At 51.5% G+C, this 17,858-nt stretch overlaps 1 protein-coding gene across 1 annotated transcript; it reads right to left on the bottom strand.

Moving 5' to 3' along the window:
- Positions 1 to 5,100: 5,100 nt before the first annotated feature.
- IL10RA (interleukin 10 receptor subunit alpha) lies at positions 5,101 to 17,584 on the bottom strand. The gene is made up of 7 exons (XM_010953480.3): positions 17,417 to 17,584; positions 15,408 to 15,522; positions 14,604 to 14,788; positions 13,538 to 13,707; positions 12,787 to 12,937; positions 10,663 to 10,784; positions 5,101 to 7,735 (listed from the first exon to the last, which is right to left on the bottom strand). Exons 1-7 carry the CDS (start codon positions 17,481 to 17,483, stop codon positions 6,809 to 6,811), a joined length of 1,737 nt encoding a protein of 578 aa, XP_010951782.2. The 5' UTR covers positions 17,484 to 17,584; the 3' UTR covers positions 5,101 to 6,808.
- Positions 17,585 to 17,858: the final 274 nt, after the last annotated feature.

Genomic DNA, 17,858 nt, shown 5'->3' with positions numbered 1-17,858 from the left:
GGGCAATGTAGGCTAAGACAGCACCTATTGCCTTACATTGTGTCTGCCTTTATTTATTTACTTGCTTGCTCATTCATTCCTTCAGCAAATACAAACTCTATGCTCTAGGCTGTGAGAATGCAGGAATGAACAAAGAGATAAAGCCCTCGCCTTCACAGATCTTCTGTTTTATTGGGAGAGACAGACTACGAGCAAATAAACATATAAATATATCACATAATTACAGGTAACAATAAGGGCTCTGACGGGAAAAAGCTGGGGATTGAGGGATGGAATAGAGATGGGGAGGATACTGGGAGAGGGGTGGGCAGCGAAGACTTCTCCAAGGAGGCTCCATTTGAGATGACACTTGAATAAAACAGGGAGGAAATACAGGAAAAGACCTAGGAGGAGCAGGGCAATGACCTGAGGTGGAAATTAGCTTGAAGCAGAGTGAGCAAGGGACAGAGCTGGCAGATACCAGCTTAGCTGGATTTTCGCTCTCATCTGGACCAAGAGCAAAGGAGAGGGCTTCCAGGAGTGAAATAACATGACCTGAGTCATATTTTATAAAGATCACATTGGCTACGGTCCTAGACTAAGTACAGTGCACGAATCATGCTGGATTAGACTCAAGGCGCAGGAGTGGAAACAGGGACAGTAAGGGGACGAACATTGGTCCAGGTGAGACATGATAATGGATTTGACTGGGATGATAGTCTGGGGGTGGTTGGATTCACCATCTATTTGGAAGGTAGAGCTGATAGGATGTACCTGATGAATCAGATGTGGGCTGTGAAGGGGTGATTCCTGGGTTTTGTTGTCAATAACTGGGTAAGTGGTGGACCATCAGGAGGAAGAGACCGGAGGGAGGATGAATGTGTGAGGGAATCAAGGGTTCTGTGGTTGATGTTATAATTTTGAGATGCGTGCTGGACATCCAAATGGAGCTGCTGTGGAAGCACTAGAGTTTGGGGAGAAATCCTGAGGGGGTATTTGGAAGTCATCAGTATCCAAGGCATTGAAAGGTACAGATTGGGTGATACCATCCAGGGGCAGTTGGGGAGAGAAGGGTTGAGTTTAATAGAAGCAGCAGCAAATCATCTAGGTATTCGCGAAAGGAGTGACTCGCAAACTTTCCTGTGTATGGGAATCACCTGCAATTTGATCACCTGTAATTTGTTTACTAAGCAGGTCCCGGGAACTAGCCTTAGAAACTCTGGGCTTTGTGAAGCTTAGGAAGACGAGCAGCCCCAGGTGATTCGAATGCTCGTGGCGAATGCTGGTGATACTTTGAGAAACTGCCCTGGGGAATAGGCAAAGAGGCGCCTTGGGAAATGGAGGGCAAAGAATCATGCTGGGGTTGGGGCCTGGGTAGCAGGATCCTGAGACTGTTTCCATTCTCTCCAGGGCCTTCATGAGGCCTTAGCCTCCACCAAGCCCTCCTTGCTTGTGCAGGTAAAGGCATACAGGTGTGGCACCCTCCACCCAGACCTTTGCTGATAGTACCTTCTTTGACCAGCACCCCTCCCTACGCCTACTCCAGAGCTAATGAGCTCAACAGATGAGCTCATTTACTAAAAACTCTCAGCTGCGCCCTCGTGATGGGCTGTGATTGTCTCAGGAACAACACAGCACCCGTGAGGCCGCTAGCTGGGGTCTGCCAGACGGCTGCCCGGCACAGGCGCGGCGAAGAGCAGAGGGACGGCAGCCTGCTTCTCCTCGAGGTGGGAGGTCGCCGGGTGAGTCTTCTAACTGCATGTTGGCTGCCGGGGTTAGGGGTGCGTGGTGGTGTTTCGCACACCTGTTTCTGTGTCTCCACACCTATGGCTGTGAGCTCAGCCATCAAGTGGGTCATAGCACAAAGGCTTTCCCATCTGAATCTTCAGCCCTGAGTTCTCACCGAGTGCCAGGCCAGCCATGCCAATGGCTGGAGGACCTTCTCCTTGGCTGACCTGTCATATCGACTCCAGAACTCACCACTTCCCCTCTTCCTCCTTGCCCACATGTCCTTCTGCGGCCATATTTCACTTTTCTCCTCATCCACATTCGAGTACGGTTAGTAATCCTGATTCCTATTTTTCTCACTCTAGCCTGCCATCAAATCTTGCCAATTCTCCCTTCAAAATTTCTTTTGAATCTGTCACTTCCTCTCTGTTCCCACTGTCCCTGATCATACTGTCATTTGATGGGATTATCATTTCAGTCTCTGTTACGGACTGATTGTGCCCTCCTCCTTCATATGTTGAAGCCCTAACCCCTAATGTGACGGTATTAGGAGGTGGGGCCTCTGGGATGTGATTAGGGCTAGATGAGGTTGTGAGTGGAACCCTCATAGTGGAAAAAGTGTCCTAGTAAGAAGAGGAAGAGAAACCAGAGCTCTGCAACCTCCCCTCCCCGCCCCGCCCCCCCCCCACCTCCGTCCCATCCCACTATGTACGTTGCCGGAGAAGGGGCCACACTGAAGTCTTTAGCCTCATCTGCAATCAGGAAGAGAGCCCTTACCAAGAACTGAATCTGCGAGCACCTTGGTCTTGGACTTCCCAGCCTCCAGAACATGGAGAGATATTTGTATGGTTTTGAAGCCACCCAGCCTAAGGTATTTTGTCAAGGCAGCCTGAGCTGACTCCTACAACCTCCCGTTCAGTTTCTCTGCCTCTTGCCTCCATCCCTTGTGTGGAATGCCAGTTTCTCTCATGGCACTCACTTGCCACTGATTACAATAAACCGTTTGTTAGTCTACTGGTTATCTTCATACCCAGATGGAGCCCTCCACAAAGCCACGCATCTTTTATTCTCCGCCTATGACCCAGGGCCAAGCACCGTATCGAGCACGTGGTATGTGCTTAATGTTTCACGAAGAAATCAAATGCTGACAGTGAATGCCTCCAACCAGTTCTCCCTGCAGCCTGCTTGGTCCCTTCGGACTCATGCCTTGTACATGGACCAGGGTTATCTTTTTAAAACACTAATTTCACCTCACTCAACCCTTCTTTGTCAGTGTTTACTGGGCCCCAGCGTCCTTTTCAAATGTTTGTGGGAGCTCAGGTGAAGTTAAGACCAAGCTGATCAGGAGGAAGGTGTGGTGGGTACTGAAAAAAATGTTAAATGATTAATAAAAATTTTTAATTGTGGATTTGCTTGAAAAGAAACCCTCAAACCCATAAGCACTACAGGAAATGGATGAGTCATGCCTTCCAGTATCTAGATTGGGGCTTGATAAAACCAGCCCTAACCGCTCGGACTACCTCACACGGCTACCAGCATGCCGTCCCAGGTGGGCACAGGGACAGCCCCCCTTCTCTGCTGTTCACATGCAAGGCTTGGAGACCCTCCACCCGCACTGCCCTAGGGGCTCCATTCAGTGCAGCGGGTGGGTCCGTCTCGGGGGCCATGGATATGTTCTGTGACAGTGCGTGCACTGGGAGTGGTGTGGGGTGGGGATGGAGACCTTTGAGGGAAGACAAGGCAGACTCTTTGACTACAGCTATTTACAAATTTGGGAAAACACGGTTCAACAGAATTTCCTCTTCAGTCAATGCCGGCCCATTTCCCCTCTCTCCTTACTAAGAGGAAGTTCCGTTAGCTCAGAGAAACGCAGAATCATATATTCCTCAGCCTGGAAAACCCTTCAAGGAGGTTACTCAGTGTAAGAAACAAACGGGGCCATCTCTTGGGGACTTCAATCCAAATTCCCGAGAAGCCTGGAAGTGTCTCATCACTGTTTGGAAGAACGCTCTCAATTTCTCCCACGGTCCTGGCTGTGCTGGGTGGTCAGAGAGCAGCCTGAAAGCAGAGGAGACATGGCACGAACTCCCACTCCTTCTGCAGAAGGGATGCTTGCAGCCACAGCCCACATCCTCAGACTCCACTCTCGTCCAGCTGCTCTGTGCTTCCTCTCTCCCATCCAAACTGGCCCCGGTTCCTTGAGGATGATGCCCCTTATTCTCTGAATCTTTACCCTCTCCACCGGCCTCCATCCAACTTGCCTCCAGGGTCTTTGCTTTGGGGGCAACAACCATCTCTAACACTCATTTCCAGGAGAAAGTGACCGAGCCCACACACCTCTTACCAATTTGGCAAGGAGTCCTTCAGGGCAAAAGTCTGAGCAGGTCCCGAGTGGTGTGAGATTAGTCAAGTTCTCTGAAAGCGATAGAATCGTTACTTCCCCAGAACTGGTTATTTTCTCAGAGTAAAAGGGGCGAGGCATCGCTGGAGATGACACGGGGGGGGGGGGGAGGGACACTGTGTCCCCAGCCACCTCCTGGAGGATCCAGGTTGCGACAAAGAACAAAGTGTACCCGAGAGCCCTGGGTCTGTTCCACCCGCTGGGCTGAGCTTGGTGACAGCTTCAAACCCACATGTGGCTTTTCGTGGAAGGAGCAGGTTGCTTTTAGAATTGAATACAGGTGGCTTCCGCACTTATGAGAAGCACCCTTGGGACACACTTACAGGTTGAGGGGAGCAGCTGGTGGGGCTCCAAGGATGCCTGGTTTGCTGCCTTCCTGGAAGAGGGGCTGTCGGGATCTTCTTTCAAGTTATCAGAATATACATCTAAAACACTGTTACGTCCCACTCCTGATTTTCAGTGCTTTGAGAGAATCCTCTGCATGCTCTTCCACGGTACTTACATTTCCATTCTTTCATTACATAACATACTCTTTACATGACGCTGCACTCAGTATCCTTCCTTACATACTCTTTCAGCAATTTCCTTACGTTTTTCACGATCTCTTTCACGTCCACCCGTTTCCAAGAAAAACTATTCATTTCCCTTTACATCTCTAAAAGCCAACAACAGCTACTTAACGCACGGAACTCTACACGCTTGGCACGTGTTAAACCCTTTGTGTGTGAGCTCATTTAAGCCTTAGAACATCTGCCCAAGGGGAATTATTTTTTCCATTTTATAGATGAAGAAGCTGGAACTTAGGATAAGAAGCCTGCCCAAGGTCACAGACAACGTGAGCATGAGGACCTGCACCTGATTTGAGCCTGAGTCCTCAGTCCTGGTACCTTAAAGCCATATCACACATCTTATTTATTATCATCCTCTATCATCAACGATTTGTGTTGTCCACTAGCCACGGTGTCATCAGAAATCTGACCGGTTTCACAAGATTCCTGTGGTCCTGACACTTTATTGGGAGGAAAAATACACACCACTCATTTACAGAGCTTTGTGTTCAAGGCACATTCACATCCACGTCCTTAGTGGAACCTCACATCACTATGAATGAAACGAGTCAGGCAACATTTTCTGATTTCACAGATGAGGAAAAGTGACTTTCCCAAGGTCACATAGCTAGAAACTGAAATTGGAATTAGAACTCCTAGGCCCTGGAAATATCCAGAATTCTTTCACTATACTACGTGGCCTCTTCAATAAATAAATGAACAGAACAAATAAATAAACCTTCCTAGGAAATGCAGAGGGACCCTCCATCAAACCTGGTTCCAGAGGGAGTTATCAGACTGGCACCTACAAGCCTCTTGGAAGAGTGGAAGGGGTTCTGGCTGGCTTCCCTGAGCCTGATGTCTGTTCCCAGGATGCCCCGGAGGACATGGGGCCAAGGCATGACTCAGGGAGGCGCACCCCAGGCCTGTCACCCCTCCCAGCTTCCCTGCCCATGGACTGTAAACTGGCTTTGAAGACAGATTCCGAACTGCCTGTGGGGAAGCAGTGCCCCCTTTCCGGGCCCAGGGTCCGGCAGCTCTCTCAGCATGATGCCATGGACTCCAGCTAGACCTGTTAGCCCTCGGCCTGAGAAAGCAGCTGGCTCCGTGCAGACGTGGGTCCTGCAGTCCACTTCCTCCCAGCCCCGGGGCAGAAGGGGTTGGAAATGTCATCCCAGAAGTCAGCTTGGCTAACATCCAGCATGGAGGGCCCTTTAGAGACTGAGTCCTTATTTCACAGATGGGGTACCTGGGGCCCTTTGAGACATGGCTGGTCCAAGGTCACACAGCTGATTACTGGGAGAACAGAGGGTCTAGCCCATGGGCCCTGTCCTGTGGGTCTGCAGCTGGACGTTAGCCACAAACCCAAGCGTAGGTCCCAACCTTGACCCTCTTGGGCAGATGAGGTGGTGACTGAGCTCAGAGGCCACTTCAGACCCTGAAGGGCTGAGTCTGGACCAGCACAAACTCACATGGTTTCTCTGGTACTGTCATCAAGACGGTGGGGCAGCAGGGTGAGGCTAGTGAGTGGCTTGACCACTCCAAGTGTCCCACGGAGATGTGTGCTATTTGCTCGAAAGAGGGAGCTGTCAGCAGATGGGCACGAAACATCCCCAGAGGGTGGGTTCTGAGCCAGAAGACCTTCTGGGTCTCAGCTCCCTCCGGCCTCTGCTCTCTCCTTTTCCCCCTAGAAATGGCCCCTGAAGCAAGACCCTGAAACCTCCATCCTCCCAGCCCTCCATCCTTCCTCCATCCGGAAGCTCCATGCTTCATCCTAAATGGGGAGGCCTGGCTCTCTGAGCTGACTTCAGCCTGGTGGCCTCACCATGACTCCCCAAGTCCCCATGATTCCCCTGAGCAAATAATCCTTTACCATACAGGAAGGGACAAGGAGGGAGGAGGTCTCTGCCCTGCCCTTCTCAGTTCTGCCAGAGTGGGCAAACCAGGCCAATGCCATCCAAGTACCCTGTGCTAACTTAGTGAGATCGCTTCTTCCTGCCCGGAACACCTACTGGGCCTGGCTAGTGCTGGTCCCACTGGGCTTGCAGAACAGTGCACAGGTTGGCCCTGTGTTTCACGTCTGTCTCCCGGGGCCTCTCCTCCTGGTCGGGGCAGAGTGTAGCTGAAACCAAACGCAGCCCCTTAGCCTGAGTCACTCATTCGTGAGCAGACTGGAGATCAGTGGCAGGGCGCCCATGTCTGAGTCAAAGTTGTCCAGGAGACAGCCTGGGGTGGCCACAGGGTCCCTAGGGGCAAGGTCATGGGCAAAGCTCCAGTCAGACGTTCTGTGCTCACCGCAGCTGGTTAAGCTCAGGAGTGACCATTCTTCAACTGATTGGTTCCATGGTCCAGCTGGGTCCCCGGGGGGAGCAAGAGGCATTTCTGGGGGTTCCTGTTTCATATAGCCCTTGGCCAGGGCCGGTAGAGGCCAGCCCATCTCAGTATCTAGGCGCATCCTGAACTGGGGGCCAAGGCCATCTGTTGAAGAGGACTCTTCTTCCAGGAGGCCTGACTTGGCTGCCTTCTCCTCTGTGCATCTGGTCTGCTTCAGGTAGCCCTGGAACGCCCCTGCAGCTGGGTCTTCTTCTGCAGGCCCCTCAGGCCCCTGGGGACTAACGTGGCCTAAAGCTGAGCCACCTGGCACATCCTGAGGCTGTCTTTTGGAGTTTTGGACCAGGCCAATGCCACTGTCATCCGGGTCCGGGCTGTCACTCCCCACCTGCGGCTCCCAGCTGGGCTCCGTGCCAGGACTCAGGCTGGGCTCCCGTAAGCAGATCCCGCTGTCTGTGCTGCTGCTGCTGCCGCTGCCACAGCTGTTCTCCAGTGACAGGGGTGCCCCCTTTCCAAGAGTCCCCCCAGCCTGGGGGTGGGGGGCAGAGAGGAGGAACTGGGGCTCATCGGTCTGCAGGGATGGCTTGGCACTGCCAAAGCCACTGTCTGTGCTGCCGTGCAGCTCCGAGTTCCTCAGCTCTGCGGACACCTTAGGGAAGGCCTCTTCGTCGAGGGGATGGATGGTGTCCTGGGTCTCTGGGCAGGAAAGCTGGCTGGTGAAGCTGAAGGGACCGTGCTCTTTGAAGACCTGGGGAGGAGAGGGCAGAGTTGAGAGGGTCACTGCAGGAACCCCACCCCAGTGTGGCCAGGGGAGGCCACGCGTCTAGGAGGGGAGCTAGACAAGGTCTTGCTCTGACAGAGAGGGGACAGCAGGGCCTGGATGACACCACCACCTTTCTGTTTTGTTTCAGAATTGAGTTTTCCTCCTAATGCAATTCTCAGTTTGACTAGCCAGATACCTAAGAAGCCTGTGTTCTCAGAGCTCAGAACGATGGGCAGCATTCTTACGTGTTACATAAGAACCTGTACATAAATAGCCCAGAAATATCTCTCTTAGATAATCAAACCCAATTTCACAAAATAATATTTACACTTACTACCTGTGTACTGTGACCTGCTGTATTGTGTTCTGTCCTGTCCTGTCCTGTCCTGTCCTATTCTATCATATTCTATTCACTTCATTTTTAAAATGCTGGATGTGAGACACCAAGCTAGTTTCTCCACTCCCTGAGTGCACTCACGCGGTGTGGCTGCAGTGTGGGGCTGTGGGACAAGCACAGAACCAGCACTGTAGGAGCCCTTGCTCCCCATTAATTGCCAAGAGTCCCAGGGAAGTCACTTCACCTCTCTCCCCATTGCTCTTTGGCCTCAGCCACATTGGTGTTCTTTCTGCCCTGGAACACCTCGGCGCGGTGCAGTCTCAGGGCCTTTGCACATGCTACTTGCTCTGCATGGAATACTCTTCTCTTAGCACTTTGCATGGCTGTATCCTCCTTATCATTCAGGTCTCAATTCAGATGTCATGTCCTCAGAGAGGCTTTCCCCAACCCCTTGGTTAAAGCAGTGCTCCAGACACTTTCTTCACATAGTCTATTTTTGATTAGCACTTAGTTCCTGGAGTTGTTTGTTTGTTTTCTGTGCTCCCACTCACATATACACACACATTCACTTCCCACCCCCAAAAGAATAGAAATTCCTTGAGGACAGGAGCTGTCTGGTCTTGTTGGCCACTCTGTTCCAAGAGCTTAAACTGAGCTGACACGGAGCAGGCACTCCTAAGGTTTGTTGACTGACTTACTGACTCAGTGTTGTACATGTGCCCTCATTCCCTTTGTATGTGATGACTCTAATGCAACTCTTACTGTTTGGGTTCCTACTGATATCACATAGCTTGGTGACTAAGGATGTGTTTTCTGGAGCCAGACTTCATGGGTTCAAATTCCAGCTGTGCCGTTTACCAACCAAATCATTTATCCTCTCTGTGCTTTAGTTCCCCCTCTATAAAATGGAAATAAAGATAGTACAGCTTCCTCAAGTCATGGTTAGTACATGCAACATACTTAGAACAGTGCCTGGTACATAAAAAGCACTCAACAGACACTTGGTAAGTTGAATTTTATTCCCCAGTAGTTCTCTAAAGAAGTATTATTATCTCTATTTCCTAGAGGAGAAAATGGAACCTCAGAGAAGTTAAATGACTTGCCCAAAGTTACACAGCCGTAAGATCAAACCTGGAATTGGTAACTCAGCTGTGCTGATTTGAAATCCCCACTTGTTCAGTAAGACTTACTTTGATGTATTAACACCTCAGATCACAGCCGCTAAGGAAGGAGAAAAAGCTAACACGTGTGAAGGTGCTTTGTGTGCTGTAAGTTATTCATAGAGTTAGTGATGACCATGACCCTTAGGTGAAGGGAACTGGGCTGTATTTATCTTGAGGAGGAAAAAACTCTCAAGGACAACTCAATTCTGTGGTCCAAGCGTACAGAAGGAACAAAAAGCCCAGAAGTTGCTTGTCACCTCCTTTGGCATTTTGCATCTATGTCTATTTCACTGGTTTGCATTAAAGTTAATAGTTCACACATTGGCGGAGCCACCAGGCCATGATCAAGCCCCTTGGAACCGGAGGCTACATTACTCAGCTGCTTCCTGCACATTTTGCATGTTGTAGGTGCTAAGTAACTGTAGCTCAGTTGCTACCTCTCCCTTCCTAGATGCCTTTCCTCAAGCCCAACTAAGACCCTCCCATCCGGTACTGGGATCAGCCCTATCCCACTGCTCTGCTTTCTAGTGACCCATCCCTGCGTGCAGGCCAGAGTTCTTACTCAAAATAATTTCAGATGGCCTTTGTTTCTCTCCTTATTTTTCCAAGAGATCCCCATGGAGGGTCCCCTTCCAGCTGTGAGCTTCCCTGGGGCCCCTGTATCCCTGATGGAACCCACCCTTCCAAGCCGAGCCCTCCATCATCGCAGTAACGTCAGCTGTGGGGGCCACTTTTGGTCCAGTCTGAATCCCAGGCCACCAGGCCAGATGGACTGAGGTTTGGAAATGCTCACTGCAGCAAATTGAGTTTTGGAGGCCAGCTGACCACAAATGCAGCATTTGTCAGCCCTGCATGGCAAGAGGAGACCCTCTGGGAAGGGCCAGAGATGCTGGCCTCCTCTGCGGGGTGGGGGTGGGGCTCCTCTCAGCATCACGTCTCCACTCTGCTCTCCCCCGCCCTGGCAGCGGCCCTTTGTCTCCCTCTTCCTAGGCACTCATCCCCAGCCTCTAGGGGTGGGAGAGGCTGGGCTCCCGCCCTGGCTCTTCCTGGCTATGGGTCCCCCTGTAGGTAACAATCACTCTAAGCTTCAGTTTCCTCAGTTGTAAAGTGACGTTAATAACTGTACCTGTCTCAGAGGTACAGGGGCTGGTCTGTGGCCAATTATTAGCAAACAGTAACAAAACGATGGGTAGGGGGTTGGGATTACTCAGTACTCAGGTCTGTCTGGGCCACTAGAAGGCAACGGTCTCAGCACTGGGCTTGGCAACCAAGTCTTCCCTTGGCTCCCACAGTGCTTGACAAAGGCGCCTCTGATAAGGTCAAAGTTGAGGATGTGGACTGTTTAGGAGGGCGCTTCCGGTCTCCTGGTGTGGCCAGGAAGGATGGCGCAGGGGCTCCCCTGTGAGACTCACGAGGACGGTGGGCAGCTTCCTCCCGCGCCGCACGTACAGCTGGAGGGCCAGGCAGTAGGCCAAGGTTCCGTACAGCAGCAGGACGAAGATGAAAAAGATGCTGAGGTTGGTCACGGTGAAATCTGTGGGCCCAGAGAGATGCATTTGTGGCCTGGCACCATGTTCCATGGACGGGCGGTCCCTGGGGATCCTGTGACCACTCTCAGGAGCAACTCAGTGAGTGGCCAAGTGTCCCCCCCACAACCTGCCCTGGGCTTCCTTTAGGTCACGACCCTGGAGGTCATGTCTGGGTTCCTGGGTATCCCTGCCTGGCCTTCTGCAACCTGCCCTGAAGGATTCCCTAGTAAGACACACTGACTCTGCTTCCAGCTCTCTGCACACAACTCACAACTCACAACTCAAACGATGGCACAGAGAAGAGCGGTGGGGCAGAAGGGTGCAGCAGGTAAGAAGGGAGGCTCTGGGAGCACCCAGACCTGGCCTCAAATCCCAGCTCTACCACTTCTAGCTGTGAAACTGTGGACAAACTAGTCAGCCTCTCTGAGCCTCACTTTTACCATCTATAAAATGGGCAAAATGATAGTGTCTACCACATAGATGGTTGCGAAGTACATAGCACTTACTCACCAAATCCTTTATAACAGTCCCCCTTATCTGGGGCCTTGCTTTCTGCAGTTTCAGTGACCTGTCGTCAACTATGGTCCAACAATATTAAATGGAAGAATTCCAGAAATAAGCAATTCATAAGTTAAATTGTGTACCATTTTGAGTAGCACAATGAAATCTCACACTGCCCTGCTCTTTCCCGCCCGTGACATGAATCATCCTTTTGTCCAGTGAATCCCACCCGTGAGTCACCTAGTGGCTGCCTCGCTTATCAGATCAACTGTGGTAGCATCCAGTGCTTTTGTTCAAGTAACCCTTATTTTATTTAATAATGGCCCCAAAGTGTAAGAGTAGTGATACTGGCAATTCAGATATTCTCTTAAAATTCTCTTAAATTTAGTTTATAAATTAATCATAGGTGGTTATGTATAGAAAAAAACATAATATATATCCATGGTTTGGGGCATCCACTGAAGGTCTTGCAATGTGTGCCCAACAGATAAGGAGAGGGGGAACTCCTGTACTATGTTTTCTGATCCTTATAACATCCTTAGGAGGTAAATACTGTTATCATCCCATTTTTATAGATTAGGATCCTGAGGTCCAGAGAGGTTAAATACTTGCCCAAGGTCATATCTGTCATAAGTGGTGAAGCTGAGATTTGAACCTAGACCTGTACACAGAACTTTCTATACTAGTGAGTGAATGTTGAAAAAGCTCTTAAGGATGCCTGGCACACAGATGGTACCTTACCCTCCTGCAGTGAGAGTGAGGCTTAAATAGCAATAAGCTCGTGCGTGTCCTCTGGAGACTGAAATGTACTAGGAAAGTAAGGAGTCCCTTTGGTCTTTCCCTGGACTGGGCACTCCCAGCACACTGACCGTTGGCATGATTTGTCAAGCATCTGATGTGTGGTGTCCCAAGTTGCTAGTTACAGCTTCTACTGGGCACACACTGTCTTCTCAGCTAGACTGTAAGATCCTTGCAGGCAGGACCGCAGCCTTCACATCTCATATTTCCTTCCCTCCCTCCCCTTCCCAGAACTTGGCTGAGAGCCTGGCACGGTATTTGCTGACTTCCACAGCTGTGGGGAGAAGTCAGCTCAGTTCTGCCTCCTCTGAGTGGGAGGGAAGGAGTTCTGAGAAGCCCTTGATGCCCCCAGCTCTAAGAAAGGACAGCAGAGGAGTGGAACTAACAGGAACCATCACAGTTGACTGAGGGGGGCTGGGGAGGGGCTCCTGGGAGCGCAGCCAGGCTCCAGTGGAAACACTCGCAGAACTGGGAGACCTGGCTCTGTGGCCACACCCTGGAAGCTGCGCATATGCACTGAACCTCAGTTCCTGCATCTCTAAAATGGGGACAAGAGGAGCTCTGTCTTAGGGCTGTGTGAGGATGCAGAGCTGTGTGTGGGAGTGCCTAGCCCAGGGCCCCTCATTGGCAGCCCTCAACGGATGCTCTTCCGAAGTGCGAGGCCCCTCTGCCTCCCTCCCACCCAGAAAGCAGCCCTGACCAACTCACACTGTGGGGTTAGCGTGATGCACTCCTCCTTGGACCAGCTCCCGTTATTCACTCGGGAGCCAACAGACGGTTTCACCCTGACACAGAACTCTCCCAGCCCTCCTGGGATTTGGAGGCTGAAGTTTTCTTGTTTTACCTTCTTCTCTTGTAACTGAAACAAAAATAATCATAGCAATAAACACAATACCCTTGTTCCAGGGCACGCAGAAGCCGAGAGAGCTGGAAGGGCCTTAGAGATGCTCTAGGCCAACCCCCTTCAATGTTCTTTTTTTTAAGATAACAAACCCTGCATTCTCAACACAGCCCAAGATCTCTGAGGCTCCCATGACTTATTTTGTATTAAAAGAGAAAAGGAAGTATCTTATAGATACTGAGGACCTCCCCAGAAGGGGCTGGGATCAGCTGTGGCGAAAAGGAAAGAGGGTGGATTCTGCAGATTTCAGATCCCCCACCTATGGGGGTGAGGCATTTACATAGCCCCTCAGAGCCTCATTTCCCCATCTATAAAATGGAATAAAATACCCACGGGCAAGAGGATTGGCAGCAATAGTCATACGTCTCCTGTGGTACCTGACACTTAGGAGGCACTGCGTTGCCTGCCTCCTCGCAGAAGCAGAGGTTTGAGGGCTGACATCATCTCAACTCCTTCCCTGCGACGACCTCTGCTATGCTGGCCAAGTTCCCCAGGGGTGCACAAGAGGAACTTCTAGACTGGGTGAAAGGGAAGGCTGGCCTGGGGGAAAGCCCGTACCTTACTGGGTTCTGGTACCTTGCGAACCTCAATTGTGTACTCGCGGAAGTGTGGGAAGATGCTTTCGTATGTGTCGCCTGCAGGGGCCACGCTGGGCCTGGGGGGGTGGATCGTCCCACGGATGACACCGCTGTGCAACTCCAGCTTCACGCTGCCAACTGTCAGTGTCACTAAGTGGGGAGACAAACCCATGAGGCCTGCAGGCTGGGGAGGGCCTGGGCACCCCATCCATGCCTGGCCTCCAGGGTCAAGCTTTAATCACTCTGAAACCCAGGCTACAGGACTCCCAGTCGAGCAGGAGAGAAGAATGAATTTCCTGGGGAGTGTTAAAAATACAGATGCCTGGGCTTCCTCAAGACACGGTGAATCTGACTTTTGGAAGCTGGGTCCTGGAAACATCTATTTTAAACACCTTCCTCAGCTAATGTTTCTGCAGCCAGCGGAGCACCGGCTGGTGGGCAGGCATTAAGGAGACTATGACCTACGAGAGCACCCTTCTGGCTCCGACTTCTGCAGAGCAGTCTGGCCACACACTTAGAGGATGGTCAGTCCCAATCTGCACAATGAAAGAATTCCAACGAGTCTGGGCCTTATCCTTTCCTCTTATCTCTGCAGAGAGAAACTTCCAACTGCTTCAGTAGCAACTCCCTGCTTCAAAGCCTCAGACCTTGGCCCCTAAATTCATTCCTAAAGGGAGGAAGACCTGATCCAAATTCTGCCTACTGCCTGCTGCCCTGTGCTGAGGGCTTACGGATTCGCTTCCTCTCCCAGAACCCTGCAAGTGCACTGACCTGGGCTCGTGACTCAGCTGCCCCAACTCACCCCAAGACTTCTCTTCTGTAGGAGAAACAACTCCAGTTCCCTTTTTAACCTTGAACTATTTGGCTATTTTCATCTAAACTTTCTCCAAAGTCTTGATTCAGGCTTGTCTGGGCAACTAGGTCCCTGGCCAGGAAGCCAGGCAGACATGATGAACTATGAGAACAGAGAGAAAAGTTCTAGACTAGAGTTTCTGGCTGGAAAGGACCCTGAAAGCCATGTTCAAGGCCCAGGGGAGGAAAAGCACCTTCATCCATGGTGAAGCGGGTTTTGGGATGGGTCCAGTTGGAGCACTGGCTTCCGTTCACTGCCCGGACTTTGGCTAGGTAACCACTGCTGTGATACAGGTCCAGGGTCGCCATGGTGAGATCACAGGACAGCATCGGGGTCTGGCTACAGTTGGGGATGGGCTTCCAGAGATTTTCTCCATACCTGGGGAGATATTAGTGTAGGTATTGGGACGGGAACTTATGCTTAAACCTACCTCCTTTAAGAGGGAAGCAAGAGGCCAGAGGAGAGCTCTCATGATGGTAGAGCCCTCAAGGGATCTCATCTAGTCCAGGGCATCTAAGTGTAAGGGGCTCTCCCTTTGTTCTGGGACCTGCACCAACTTGTGTGTGGTCTAGAAGACTCTTAGACTGGAATATCAGCTCAAATCCCACTCTTACTGGAAGTCCTCAAGGAAGACTTGATACACTCCGCAACACAGCCCAATTCCTTCCTTCTCTCAACTACATCTGCCATCCTATGGGCTTCTTTGTTCTCCAGTTGTATTATGGATACTTTTCCTATTTTTCCAATAAAATGGAAAAATCTTGGGAGTAAAAAGCAACACTTTGGCTTTCTCATCCCAGAGCTCCCACCACACTGCTCTGCAGTGTTGATCAGTGAGAGTTGATCAGTACTGGTCAACTGATGGCATGCGCCAGGGTCCTTCCTGGTGTCACTTCAGTAACAGGGCAGGTATCTCCCCTTGCCAGGGGGGTAGAAGCGGATGGACTTACACTCCCTCACTCACCTCCCTCCTTTCTCCATCTTCCCTTTTGCTTACCTCAGGAGCTCCACTTCATAGTAGGTACTTTCAGACTGATTTGGGATAGGTGTCCAATGGAGGACGTGGTGGAAGAATTCTGCTGCAAACCACGCAGATGGAGGCTTGGGCAGTTCTGTCCCCAGGGAGAAGAGGGTCAGTACCAAAGGTGGCAGATCCCACCCCCCCACCCCCCCAGGGAGGAGATGACGATGACAGTGGTGACAAGCATTCTAAGAGCTCCCATTTATTGATCACTTTTCCTTGAGCTGAACACTCAGCTAAGTACTTTATATATATTGTCCCATTTAATTATCACAATAGTCCTACGGTAGGTATTTATTATTCCAATTTTACTAAGAAGAAATGAAGGCTCAGAGGGGTTAAGCGACTTGCCCAAGGCCAACAGGGGTAGTGAGGGGTAGAGTGAGCCCAAGAACCCATATGTGTCTGATCCCAGAGCTTGTGCTCTGTCCTTAAAGCACTGTCCTGTGCTGTCAGTAATCGGGAGCAGAAGTGCTGGCTGAGAAGAGCCAAGCTGGGTCTGATGCATCTGAGGCAAGAAGGCAGGGGCTGAGGCTGAGATATGTTCGCAGTGAGCTCTCAGAAGAGCTAGTCCCTGCTCCAGCCCCATCCCAAGGTCTGCTCACCATCCCCACACCTGGTCCCCACCCTGACTCCAGCCCTGACTCGAGCCCAAGGTCCCCTCTCTGGAGTTCTTTGGGTACACAGATGCCCTGCTTGTTGGCATCTATCTTTCTCTTCACAGGACCCCAAGCTGAGTGCTTGCCCCGTTCCCTGGCTTTTAGGTCTTTACTCTAGCCAGATGCCTCAGGTTGGGTGAGGACAGGCAGTCCTGGTTACAGACTGGGCTGAGGACATTCCCACAAAGAGCTGGAAAAGAATTGCTAATCACTCTAGCAATTGCCCCAACACAATCACTTAAAGCATTTTAGTATGCTTCCTTCCCCTCTTTCCATTTCTATACATGGGTTATTTTTAAAAAATGAGGTAAATACACGTACTTTAAGGGTCTTGCCCATCAAGTGCAATGAGGTGGGTCAAAGCCACAGTCAGTTCCTCTCCTGTCCTCCTTTATCCCTTACTGCCTCTCCATCTGACATTCCCCTGTTCTCTAACTTCTCATCCTTCTAATAATGCTTCTTTTCTCTGTCATTCTCACTTAGAAAGCACACTGTCCCTGTCCCTTGCTGTCTTTCTTATACTGTCTTTGATCCTCAAATCTGTGTCTCGATTTCAAAACAGTAGATGGAAAGTGAAAAATGCAGTAGGTCTTTGTGGTGTTTGGGTGGAACATCCCCATTTCAGCACTCAATCATGTGAACGGCTGACTGCATGTTTTACTTTGTTTTCTGGCATCACGTAGAAGCGGTTTCAGTCTCTGCTCTCCCTGCCTTTGCTCTTGGCCCCTCCAATTCCCTGCCCTTTCATTCCCTCTCTCCAGGAGACTGAGCTAAGGGGTAGCAGTAGGCAGGAGGAAGGCAGGTGACAGTGGGAGTGCCGTTAAGATCCAAGGAAGGAGAATGGATGATCAGATGTGGCTGACAGGTGGTAGTAGGGGGAAAGAGCTGAGATGGGGGTGAGATGGCACGGGGCAGAAACAGATTAATCTGAGAGCTAAGGGTAGGTAGAGTCAAACTGAGATCAAAGTATTTCCCCAGAGGGACGAGTAGTCCCATCATATGAACTAACAACAAAAAAGCCATGGCTAAATTTATGACTCATATCGATGTGGGTGGACAGTGAGTTGGGAGGGGGTCATTTAACTTCTCTATCCACACTCCCCACTCCCCCAATCAATTTCAGCCTCCTCTATTTCCACAACGGGTGAGCCTGAGGCTTGCCAGATTGAGGGGGATTCCAGGAGGGGGAAGATAATGGGTTCCCCTCTCCAGAGAGGGCCAGCCAGATGGGGGTTCTCCGTGGGACGTAGAACTTTAATGCAGGGCGTGGGAGCGGGGTGGAGGGGCGCGGAGAGAGCAGAGCAGGGCTAGACCCCGGATCCTTACCATGCGCACGGGAGACGAAGCGCAGGCTAAGGAGCGCCGCCAGCGGCACTACCAGGCGCGGCAGCATCCTGGGAGCGCAGCATCCTCTGAAGCGAGAGCCGAAGCCGGAGCCGGAGTACGTGCCTCCAGCCGTCGGTACGCGAGGCTGCTACTGAATGCTCCGGCGGCGCTCCGCGCTCGCCCGCGCCCAGCGAGGCTGACGTAGGAAGGGCGGGGCCTCGAGACGCCCCGCCCCCGGAGGCGCTGCGCCCCGGAGCCAGCGCAGCAGCCGAGCGCAGACAGCGCAGGCCCACGTTGAGGAAGCAGGGCTAGGGTGGGTGTGTGCGGTGCCGGGGCGGGTGCGGGGCCCTGGCCGACTCCCACTCTCCTCGCCAACCCGCCCCCTACCCAGGGCCCCTCTGGGTAGCCTGGAGAGAGAGAGTGTGTGTGTGTGTTGGGGTGC

The sequence above is a fragment of the Camelus bactrianus genome, chromosome 33, assembly GCF_048773025.1.
Source record: "Camelus bactrianus isolate YW-2024 breed Bactrian camel chromosome 33, ASM4877302v1, whole genome shotgun sequence".
Taxonomy (NCBI): domain Eukaryota; kingdom Metazoa; phylum Chordata; class Mammalia; order Artiodactyla; family Camelidae; genus Camelus; species Camelus bactrianus.
The sequence above is the reverse complement of the archived record's forward strand: the minus strand, read 5'-3'. Positions and strand labels throughout refer to the sequence as shown.

Coding starts and splice junctions, on each gene's coding strand:
- IL10RA (XM_010953480.3), bottom strand. CDS start 17,483: ATGCTGCCGCGCCTGGTAGTGCCGCTGGCGGCGCTCCTTAGCCTGCGC. Junction 14,789..15,407: donor TATGAAGTGGAGCTCCTGAG/GTAAGCAAAAGG, acceptor ATATCTCCCCAG/GTATGGAGAAAATCTCTGGA. Junction 7,736..10,662: donor GGAAGCTGCCCACCGTCCTC/GTGAGTCTCACA, acceptor TCTCCTCCCCAG/GTCTTCAAAGAGCACGGTCC.